At 37.5% G+C, this 12,297-nt stretch overlaps 1 protein-coding gene and 1 long non-coding RNA gene across 2 annotated transcripts; one reads left to right on the top strand and one right to left on the bottom strand.

Annotated features, from left to right (window-relative positions):
• Positions 1 to 2,917: 2,917 nt before the first annotated feature.
• LOC137749006 (uncharacterized) lies at positions 2,918 to 5,984 on the bottom strand. Its single transcript, XR_011070143.2, has 3 exons — positions 5,699 to 5,984; positions 5,514 to 5,615; positions 2,918 to 4,373 (listed from the first exon to the last, which is right to left on the bottom strand). It is a non-coding gene; the product is annotated as an uncharacterized LOC137749006 (long non-coding RNA).
• A 4,334-nt stretch (positions 5,985 to 10,318) lies between these two features.
• Positions 10,319 to 11,457, top strand: LOC137748809 (uncharacterized). The gene has a single exon (XM_068488998.2). It carries the CDS (start codon positions 10,582 to 10,584, stop codon positions 11,326 to 11,328), a length of 747 nt encoding a protein of 248 aa, XP_068345099.2. The 5' UTR covers positions 10,319 to 10,581; the 3' UTR covers positions 11,329 to 11,457.
• The last annotated feature ends 840 nt before the right edge of the window (positions 11,458 to 12,297 follow it).

A 12,297-nucleotide genomic window follows, 5' to 3' on the forward strand; every position in this document is an offset into this window, starting at 1 on the left:
AGAAGGTATTGCAGAAGAACTGGAAGGTTTAATTTGAACGAACAAGGATGAGGAATTTGAGATTTTAGAATTTCTGAAAGCGTAAAAGGCAAATGGCAGAAATATGGGTATTTATAGGCCTTTCAGGATGAATATCAAACGTCTGGGATTCAAAAGGCACTGGTTCAAATTGGGGGGAAATTTAACCGGGAAAGGCTCAATCATTTCGGATATTTTGGGAAACTGCGAAGAGGGGATCGAGGAGTCGAAAATCCAGGACGCACGATTGCGTGCGACGCCAGTTTTAAGGCATTAATAAGGATGAGACGTTTCAGTTAGCGCACGGTTTCGAGGCCCACGATTGAAAGTTTTAAGAGCGGCGGAGAATCGACACGTGGCCACGCTTTGGGGGCAGCAAGAAAAGTGCAATCATGCTTCATAAATGCGCAGGAATAACGGTCATTAAGTTCAAAAAAACAATAAACGTTTTCGCTTCTTCAAGGTCGAGGCCCGACCAAGAGCTAACAGTCGGCGACCTCAGAAGCGAGGGGGCAATGTTTGGGCCCGAAATATTATTGCTGGGCCGAGCAGCAGGATGTGCTCGGCCCAAGGAGATGATAAATACTATGGGCCGAATAATAAGGCCCGGGCCAGCTGGCAGGGTCGGCCAAATCCCATCAGAGGTAATCCGGATAAATAGAAAGGTCGAGGAAATCCTGATGCAGTTAGGATTCTCGACCAGCAAGGAATGAAGTCCCGAAAAGAAGGAAAATTCAGAATCCCAGTAGGAGTAGGATTGTTCGAGGAAGAGGCGAATTGGGAAAAGGACTCCCGATCCAAATCGGAGTCAGATTCAAGGAATGGGGGACTATAAATACAAGAAATCATGCAACAGAAAAAGATCTTCAGAATCAGCATACAATTGCCCTGCGCAAAACCTCTCAAACACCTTGAGATTTTTCCTTTTCTTTTCCTGCCGACACACCTTCAGTTTGGATAAACAGCACTGTGGAAGCGCCCGGCGAGCACCTTCAGTTTGGATAAACAGCACTGCTGCCGCAGAATCAGCCGACCGAGAAGCACCTTCAGTTTGGATAAACAGCACTGCGTCGAGGTCGACCGATTATCTATCCAAGTCTCGGTCGAGAAAGGTTTTCGAACCTTTGTTGGCAGAGGTCACCTTGCTAAGCTTTCTCGGCATAGTTAGGTGTTACGAATCGCATTGCTCGGCGTACAGGACGCCGAGTGGTTTTATGATTGGATACTCGCAAGTAGGTTTCAGGGTTCGGCATTCCGACGGCCGAACTACGTTTACCATCAAGACATACATCACGTTCGAGTACCTGTGCCCATACACCTTGGTCTCGATTCGACGTGCTTATACTCTCACGAATATAATCACGGTGACCGAATCGGGCTCCGACGATTATTGAACTCCGCAGAATTGGCAGCCTTGTCTTCAGGCTGTAGAACTCAGAGACCGAGAGCGTTCCTTCCTCGGTCGCAATCGCAAGATACAGAAGTCAACGACGCGCTCCAAGCGACATCAACAAATTGTACTCCTCGGCCGAGCTCGGCCGACGAGTTGGCACGCCCCGCATTCAACCGAAGGACGTAGTTAGCTTACTAGTTGCTCGGCCTGCGCGCCACGTAGGTTTTGTAATTAGTAAGGTCAACAAAATGATACACTAAAATATAGACAGTTTAAAACGTTGAAAAAAATTACGGAATGAGCATCACAAAGTGTCCATCAAATAAAACTTTTTGAGAGATCCCTCAACGGAAGGGAACGTATACTATAAAAAATTAAGAATTAAGTGAAGTGGGTTGAGATTTAGAGAAAGTTGGATTGCGGGGTGGGTTATTTTTTTTGGCGGTGGTTTGGGATGGTGTTTTGGGTTTTTAGAGGATTGTGTGAGTGATATGTTTTGGGTTTTTAGAGGATTGTGTGAGTGAGAGGATTGTGTGTGATATGTTTTGGGTTTTTAGAGGATTGTGTGAGATAAAAAATGAGGAAGGACAAGAGCAATGAGGCCCTTGGAACAGGTGATTGAAATCCAAATCCAATAGTGTGAATGGAAAAAGCCCCTTAAGGACTTGACGAGGAAGAAACCCTTGTTTTTGGTCCAACCACATATCATAACAAACTATTTTAGGCTGACGTCTAAATCAACGAGTAATGGGAGAATCGAATTTAGAATCTCGTAAAAAATGAATTCGGTGAGCCATGATGTTGGAAAGTTCTCCGCATGGTTCTAAGTTTGAGGACGTGAAGAAACATCTCACAATGAAAAAACACCCCACTTGCTTAAGGTTATTAAATCTTGCATGTAACTTCCTTCGTTGAATCATTGTATCATAGCATATTGGTAAACGTGTGAAGCTCAATGACTACACGCATTCCACGTCACTCAATTTGTATTGTCTACGTGTCAGACTTGAAATTTTACCTCACACAGGGCCTGCGAAAAAATGCTCCACATTGAATGTTTACCAACCTTGCATGTCCCTATTATTTCAAAATAAAAACCTTGCATATCCTTATAAGAAGTGGGACTATAGTCCTTATGTAGTCAATTTGTTTTATGGTGAAATCTCAACTTTTTTCACATAGAGCGTTGAATGTCTCCTATAACAGAAGATAGAAAAATACAACTCGACTAAGAGCTCTTTTGTAACGAACCATTTGATTTTAAATAGGGTTTACATGAACAAGACACTTGCAAAATCTTTTTGCAAAAATTAGAAAAAGAAATGAGACGAAGATTGTTTATATGCTGCATGCTTTAGTCGTTCTAGTAATACTCATCTTTAAACAAGAAAGATGGAAGAAACAATGGGTGAAACATATTGATGTCATGTTTGGGTGGAGCTTAGCAAGACCACAAAATCCCCACCACTAAAACCATACTAAAATCGAATATATAAGATATGAGTGTTTAACTCAAAGATAAAGTGCTATATGCAGCAGCCTTTACATGTATTCTTCGAGTCTTTACAGCCAAGAAAGTTCCATTATGTTCCACAAAAAGCTTCTACCTTGAATCAACTAAATCACTTTCAAAAATCAAAATCAAAATTATGTTGCGAACTCTGCGAACAATGGAACTTTCACTTACTGCATGCGCAGATTCCGAAGAAGCAATTTTCCACCACTAAAGCTCCTTTATCTGTCTTTATTTAATCAAACCCCTAGCTAATGGCTTATGCTTTGTGGATAATATAAAGATATTGATCAGCTGGCTCACTGCTCATGCCTTTGATAATTGAAATAATATGCCTCCAAGGACAAGAGGTATCTTAGCCTCAAATCCAAATGATAGTACTAAGAATAAAGCCAAATTATCTGCAGAATTTATGGAACAAATGGAGCCATATAATATATATCTCGTTTGAAATTGATGAGGTACTGGAGATCAATATACATAATCTAACTTGTTTGCTAAGTGGGTGATGAATAATTTGCAGATTCTTTCATCATCTTCTTCGAAATGTTATTAAATTCTATATCATAAATATAAGTTAAGAAAGAAAAAGGAAGGAAAGAAAGAAAGAATACTTGAATAAACTTTCAAGTCAAGTATAACGAAACATTTTGTGGTGTCATGAATTCATCCAATTACACAAAAACTTATGGATTTTATCAAATATATGTTGCTCAAACGCGAGTGAATAGTTTCGACTGTTGGACGAGATATAAACGTCGTTATACTTAATAATTGTTATAATATGAATCGACTTGTAAAATTAGGATGAATGCGTCAAAACTCACGAGTGTCAAAAGTTATCGAGCATAAATTTATCATTGTGGGGACTGGGGAGTGTGGTAGGAAGTCCCTACCACACTCCTAGTACTCCAATTCCCACAATTAGGGGTGGTTTGGTATGGGATCCCATACCGAAACCCTTGTCCCGATTCCCAAACCAAAATTTTTGGGAATCCCAATTTCAATACCGATCACAAACCAAATTTTCGAGAATTTCGAAATAGTTTCGGGATTTCGGGACAAATCGGGAATCTCAAATGGTTTTGGGCTTTTGGACTAAAATTTGACATATTATGCTTTTGGGCTAAAATTCAACCTTTTATATTGAAAATTTGACATATAGGCAGGTTATGTGACAACCACAAATCAAGAGTAGTGAAAGATAGAATGTCATGGTTCTGTCTTGGGTTTTGCTTTCTTCTCCCTTTGTAGCTTTATTTATTTTTTTGTTTTAGTTTACGGAATGAAAAAAGTCATGATCTTACATTCTTAACAAGTTTTGCAGGTTCAAGTTTCCCTGCTTTTATGGTCCGAGCCTTTTTTATTTTCATTCAACACTTACTTGTAGCGCTTGTATGCTAAACCTTTAAAAGTTGCTCGAGCATTAGCAGGTTCAAGAAAAACAACCTGAAGAATAATAATTCAAGAAAATAATTAGTAGAGAATCACTCTTTAACAACACAACATCATAGTAGACTAATATGATCAGTAATGTAGAAGTTTCTTCCTCTCTGCAGTATGAAAACATTGGGAGAACAACAGTACATAATGAGGCATGATCAACCAAGTGTCAAAGAGTAGTTGAAAAACTCAACTAATTAAAAACCAAAAGCAAGGTGTCCAATTTCCTAAAACATTACAAAACTACTCTCTTCTACTCTCCTTGCCCAAACCACGGCTTAATCAAGTGCACCACAACACATTTATTCAATTATTCTTCTCACTTATTAGTAAATAGTGGAGCTCTCATATTTGGCATTAGTTAAGGAGTGGAACCAGGAAAAAGGATTAATTTGCATTTAAATGTACATGATTGTAGACTAAATATTCATGTCATCAAACTAGTTTGAACCAAAAGCGCCAGTATTTGAAATTGAATCATAAAAACTTAAACAGTTAGAGGCTGACAAACCTACAGACTTTGTAACATCATGTCTCATTGATAGGATGCAATGTCAATTAGTTTAGTCATCTTGATGAGTAACCATCTTATTTGTCAATTAGCTAACTAACAGTTAATTATGTGATTAGCAATTAGTTAATTCATGGGTCTTTAGCTGAACTTGCAGCTAGCTATATATAGCTGAGTTAAGTGAATGATATGCGAGACTTCTTAAATGTGATTCTGGTTCTCTTTCAGTGTCAAGGTTTAAAGGGTTCTATTACTCTACATAGTAAGCTATACTGGAATCAGGAAAGCTGATCATCTAAAACATTTTGACTGAACTAACAATATCATTAACAGTTAAAACTTAAAAACATTTGAAAACTTCAAAGCAGAATCTACCAGCAAAAAAAAAAAAACGCTACAACTAACCATCTGTTTACTAATCCATGATATCATCACAAAATTCATCACAACTCACTCATCTCACATAAGTTTCTCCTTCTATTTCACATCCCTATCATTTCAGCTAGATTAATATATTCATTATCCCTTGAGAACGCAAAATACACACACACACACACACACTAGAAACCCTAAAACAGAGAAATACCAACAAATAAAAAATTGAAGAAGGAGAAGATAGAGATATGATGTCTCACCTTAAGTTAGTGTGTCTTCCGCAGACGATCCCAAAACTGAACAGCCTTTCGCTCTTTTGAAACCAATAAGGGAAGATTCAAGATTGTTGTGAAAAGTGAACTCTGTAAACAAAATTAATTCCAAATCCTAAATTAAATTTCAAAGGGAAGACAAAAATTAGGTTTCAAAACACTAAATTAATTACCTAATTTGGGGTGAGAGTGAGACTCGGACTCGGTGTGGTGTTGAGAGAGATTGCGAGTTCTGTCTGTGAGAGAAAATCGCCCACGAGAGAGCGGTGGTTGTGTGGAGAAGGAAGGCTGGAGAGTCAGAGACGATAGTATGGTGTGGTGGTGGGCCAATGGCTGGCCGGAATTCGACACAAACAGATGAGAAGAGGGCTCGGTGAGGGAGGCTCAGGGGCTACGCTTCAAGTTCGATGGATGGAATCAATCAATGGAACGAAACTACAGAAGTGAAATGGGATTTGACATAAAAACAAATGAGCGGCACAGATTAAATCCAAAACAATGAACGGTTGAAATAATTCTCTTATAATTAAAAAATAATATATATATATATAATATTTATTTTTAGTTCGATATGGGAATACCGAAAATATGGAGATGCAAAACCGGATCTCGTACCGAAAATTTTGGTTTGGTTTGGGATGATATACCGAAAATTTCGGGAATTTTAATTTGAGATCGGAATTTTTTTGGTTTGGTTTGGAATTTTTGGAATTTTTTTCCAGCCCTAGACTACTAGGGAGGAGAGATTTATTTTATGTGTTTTCATTTGTATAATGACATATACACACACACACCTATGTATGTATACTTGTGTTCAAAAACACACTGAAACAATGCCATGCGTGTAAGGAAGTTGATAAGAAAATAAAAGAAAAGGTACTGGTGTCGCATCAGGAGAAAGAGACGGTGGAGGGCCTGGGGGCATCCCAGGCATCCATCACTCAGTCTCTGTCAATTATAAACTCGTTGCTTCTTTTGCTATCTGCAGGATTAAGAAAATACAAATACGAAAGAGAAGACACCTGTACGACTGGACTGGACTCTTGAACACCAGACAGACTCATTCACTGAAAAACCCTACACTCCTAGGTTTTTCTAGCCTTCCCTACCCTACAATAATTGATCAATTCACCCGTTAGTTAACACCGATTGGGTCCCATTTCGGAAGAAATTTTGAAGTGTACGGGCGACAAGGTTACGTACATGGTGCAATAGCTTACACCTTATAATATAAATTGACGATAACATTAGTAATAATTGGTTGTATTATGTGATGGATATACATGCAAATCGAAAGTCATTAAGGCAAGAAAGAAGAAACTTCACCCAGTCAAACAACCAGTTCTTGTATTCCAGCTCTCAATTTGCTGCTGTTTATACACCGAAATTAATCTAGTTGCATACATATTTCATTTGAAAAATTGAAGACTAAACAGAAGAGACAGCCAAATCCTCTTGTGACCTATGAGGAGTGTTCAATATTATTCATCTGGACATTCATCATACATTGTTGACTACCACCTTGACCAACGACCATCCGCTCATTTCATTGGTTATTTTTCTGAATTAAAATTGGGAAAAACGATGGGTCGCGTGTCCGTCAAGCACCCTCTGCACTCTGCAGAAGAAGGTCAGTTTCCTGACAAAGCTTCTTTAAAAAATTATAAAATAATTAACAGTAAAAGAAAGGGAAGAAGAAGAAAAAAATCTATATATTCTTTACATTACTTACCCGAAAAACATGGGTATTTAACACTAGTCAAAAATTAACTGGCCGTACTATGAGTTTCAGGTGATAACATTTTCATGCACGCATAGTGCTGCCATGCACTGTGTACGGACGTGATTCATTGATGTAAATGCACCGTAGTTTGTGCATATAAATGGATTTGTCTCCTATCCCTACATATAGATTAGGGTTTAGGTACAGACCTCATTTAAGTGATTGTGTGGAAACCGTGGATAGACGATCATTAATTGTTCAAAATGCTAATGATATTTTTATTATTAGTGCACTTTTAATTTGAAAAATTTGTTAGAATAATGAAATCAAATCTCAATTATTCAAATATTAATGATACATCGATTAACTATTAACAATAGAATAATCAAAATTATAGATATTGTGATAATATATTGACGATATACTAATCATTTTCTTAAATAAGATTGGAAAATGATCATTTCAACTAATTTTGTTTTTGATTTCCATGTTTGAGTTAAATATATATAGCCCACTTTGGTTATTCATATCGATTCTATGGAATTATGAAGGATCTGTTCATATAGGAAAAAGAAAGAAAGGAAGGACGCAAGTAATATACTTGTTTCTACCATATTATACGTCGAAATCATCGAGTAGCCATCATGATGTCTTGGTAACCCACCCTTTCCGAAGCACACGTACCAATCTTAAACAAATGAGCTCTCCATTCCTTCAACTTTGAGCCCACTTGCTTAAGGAAACATGACAACACTACACCAACGTTTCTAGAGTCCCAGATCGATCCCAAACAAGAATGGGAGACTCTCCTCACCTATAAAAGGAGACTCATTCCCACAATTAAGGGCTCTTGGATCTTAGGATAGGACCCCTAATCCAAACTTAAGCTTAAAGCATTGTATTATGTAAACATTGCATTATTAATGAAAACTCCTCTAATTACCTAGATGTAGCCCCAATTCGGAGCGAATCACGGTAGATCTTTGTGTTCTTGTGTGTTTGTGCGATTTATGGTCAGATCTAAGTTGAGCCAAGATCGATCTAGTTCTGTGCATCAATAAGACTAATTAAGTAATTTGCATCAGAGCTCATTCTCTTTTTAAGTGGATTATATATATGTAAATATTTTGAAATGCGTTCTTCGTTCAAAACACATTTATTTTTGTTATCTCCCATCATCTACATTAAGTTTTAGACAGTACGTGGTAAAGTCAGTCTCAATTTCCAAATAATCAATTATACTGAAAAATTTCACATATTCTATGCATGTGCAATTATTCTTGAAGAATATATAAAAGAAGAAGAGAAAGTAGAAGGAAATAACATGAGAAAATTCATTTGTTTTTGTTATTTATTATGATTAACATTATCCTTTTTAATTAATGCAAAGCAAGCAAAGACACGATTTGCACAAAAATAATTGACAAAATACTTCTTTCAAATTATAGTAATACAGATCGATATATATATATATATATATATATATATATATAACCCTAGGGCTTTGACATGCGAGGGAGAGTTGATCAACACATAACCCTAATCTTCTATTGTATCATTGACCAATTCTCAAGTATTCTTAAAATTTGGAAATAGGAAAATAAGAACCAACAAAAAAAAAGGAGGGGGCGAAGGGTGGAGAGAGATAAAAATAGAAAGAGGAAAAGAAGCTGAGGAATGTTTGGACTGAGTCTAAAACTAGAAGGAAGTAAAAGAAAAAAAGAAAGAGAGTGAAAAAAAAGGACATAGACCAAGCAAATCATGAAGGGATAGGGAAGGAAGGGAAGGGGGGCATTATTGTACAGGGGGTGTTGAATTGGTACACACCACATGAGGAATATGTTCGTTTCGACTTGGAACCAAAATAGCCAGAACACACGAGGCTCGCTGGAGCAGTACCACTGTGTACTCTACTGATCATTGATCCTTTCTTACTTCAACAGGCAACTGCAGAGCACCTCACGTGAAAAAGTCACATCTTGTCATCCCACTCCTACCTATCACAAGTTTCATACACATTAACTGAAAAAAAAAATAATAATAATAAAAACAGTGTTTCACTTCCAAACCCTAAATATATATTATGATCTAACTCCGGCCAGGCTCTCTCCTAACATCCATAATCACCCATTTTAAGAAAAATATATTAGTTATGTGTCTAAATTTTTTTATTAATTATTGGTCGTATACAAATGATTATATATGTAGCAACTGATTATGCTTAAGATGTTTTTTGGCACTAGTCACCCACTTAAACATAATACAAAGTATGAGATGGTTCAACTGTCGAGTTTATTATATTCTCAATTTCAAACAGGATTCAATGCAGTACAATATATACGATAAATACGATCGTTAATGAGTAGATCTAGATATGGCATTATTCACCTAAAAGAAGGCAGCCATTTTAACACCTCGAGCTAGTGTAAGCCAAACATGGTTAAAAAGAATTTTGAAAAGGTGAACATAACACCTTTGTTTAGATTTGATCCTTGCATTCTAACACAATATATCAAAGCGGACTCTTCACATCATAATATCTATAAGAATTTTTTTTTTTTTTTGTGCATTGCAACACCGTCATTATAATATAAGTGGACGATATGATTTATATATGTTCCACTGAAATGGTATATTAATTAACAAAATATAAACAAGTACCATAGTTTAAGTAAAATTATAATAACTAATATCGTCATGTTTTGGTGTAATGATATTCTAAGTACATTGAAAAATTACTTTTCTACAAAGGAGCTCTATATTCTTTCATCATGCTTCTTATATTAAGTTGTTAAGAATCCTATAATTTATGTTTCTTCTCTCTCCACAAAATTTAAAACTTACAGTGTGCTTGTAAAATATATTATGAAATCAATATTAAGTTGCTAGTCACTATGGCAAATTCCATTTATCCTCCTGTTGTTGAGCCAAAAAAGAAGATCACAAAGTTTGGTTGGAGGAACTCTTTCCTTATTAAATCATGATTTTCTATGTTTAAGCTAATTAAATAAAAATAAACCATTAAGTAAAGCAACAAGATTTCCTGCAGAGTGCAGAGTCTCTATAAAACGCAAAAGCATGGTGAGAACTGACACAAGGGGCTTCTCACTTCTTCCAACCCCCACGAACTCACAAACCCTCGCCCCCTCTGCTCCTCTCACGTACCGTACTGTCCATACAATTTCACTTCCAACTCCAAACATTTTCCGAGAAATCAAAACTTTCCCGGAAAATCACCCTCCAATGTCACAATAAACCATCTCACAAGTAGTCACACCTTCTGTAATCAATTTCCACCTCCAACCGGTTTTCCCTGTTTGTGTCTTACCGAAGATGGGGTCGTGGGATTTTGACACCGTGAAGGCAGAGAAAACCAGCGCCATGCGGAGGTACAACCGCCTCCGCACTGCCGCGAAGCTCTTTCGCTTCGCTGAAATTGGCGCGGGCATCCTCTTCCTCTCCTGGACCTTCGCCCGCCTCCCCTTCGCCCTCACCATCTCCCGCGACTACTTCCTTCTCCTCTCCGGCGTCGTTTCGAGCCCTCTCTTCGTCTTCCTCCTCTGTCACGTCATCATCGCCTCTTTAGTCCTCAAGTCCCGCCACGTCAGCTCGACCGACCGTAATAACGACGGCATGGAGGCCGAACTCTACGAGGAATTCGTCGAAAGCAGCGCCGGAGGAGCCGATAGTAAGTCTCAGCTACAAGACAACGTCGTTCCGCGCGAGGCAGAAGAGGTTGTGTACCAGGACAAGCAGATCGTTTCGGAGGTGAACTCGGCGGATCCTAAACCGGAAACTGAGTCGAACTCGGACTCTGACTCGGAGTTCACGAAGATCATTCGGAGGACGAAATCGGAGAAGTTCGAGAAAAAGCCTGCACCGGCAAAGCTGCGGAGATCGGAGACGGAGCTTTGCCGGAAAACGGTGAGGTCCAGAGAGGAATGTGCGGCCGAAGATACAGAGGAGGAGGACGATTTGAGCAACGAGGAGTTTCAGCGCGCCATTGAAGCTTTCATAGAGAAGCAGCTGAAGTTTCGTCACGAGGAGTCCCTGGCCGTTGTTCTGAAGAACCAGAGCTAATAATAAAATTAAAAAAATAAAAAAAAATTAAAGTTGAGTTAATTGGATGTAAGCCACGGCTACCTACTGTTATGTACAGTAATTTCTGGTAGAAAAAAATGGGGAAATTATAAAAGTAATTTACTACAATCTCCTTTTTGTGTTTTATTTTAATCTGAGCGTCGGATTGGATTTGATTGAGATGGATCCGACGGTGCAGGGAATTTTATTCTGATCGTAAGCGCGGGAATATTGTTGAAAATATGAACATTATGCTTCTTGCTTGTGGATATTATTGGAAATACATAAGTTAGGAAAGAGCAGGAAATTGAAGGAATATATGCTACATGCATTATTTGGTAATTTTATTGGTTTATTTAATAAAATGGTGGAGGATTTGCTGAGGATTGAGGAATCGAATCGAATTCCAAGTTCCATGAAACGAGTGATATATACATATGAATATGCTTTATTACCTTTGATTTATGGAATATGATTCTCTCCCCTCATCTTTTCATCATCTTCTATCTTCTCCTCACACATTCTCAATTTCATCTTTCTCTTTCTATAAAAAATTAATATAAGATGTTGACGTGGCTTAATCGTGATTGTTCAAATAGGAGGGAAGGGAAGGGGAGGAAAAAAAACAGAGGGGAGAAAATCATACTCCTTGATTTATACGTACACTTTGAGAAAATTCAGTAATTTTAATGGTGAAAAGGCCATGCAGCGATATTAATACACACATGTCATAACAAGTGTATTATAACTTATAACTTAGGTTCATATATATATATATATATATATATATATATATATATATATAGCGTCATATCGTGCTCATATTATAACACTTGAGTTAACAATAATATATAGGTATAAACGTCATATTAAAAACGTCATTTGATAGGAACTATTTTAAGGCTATTGGTCTCCTAATTGAATAAGAGCATCTCTGAATGAGATATCAAATGTAAAACATAAAAAATT

Source organism: Pyrus communis, chromosome 2, assembly GCF_041283825.1.
Source record: "Pyrus communis isolate YQ-2024b chromosome 2, ASM4128382v1, whole genome shotgun sequence".
Classification (NCBI taxonomy): domain Eukaryota; kingdom Viridiplantae; phylum Streptophyta; class Magnoliopsida; order Rosales; family Rosaceae; genus Pyrus; species Pyrus communis.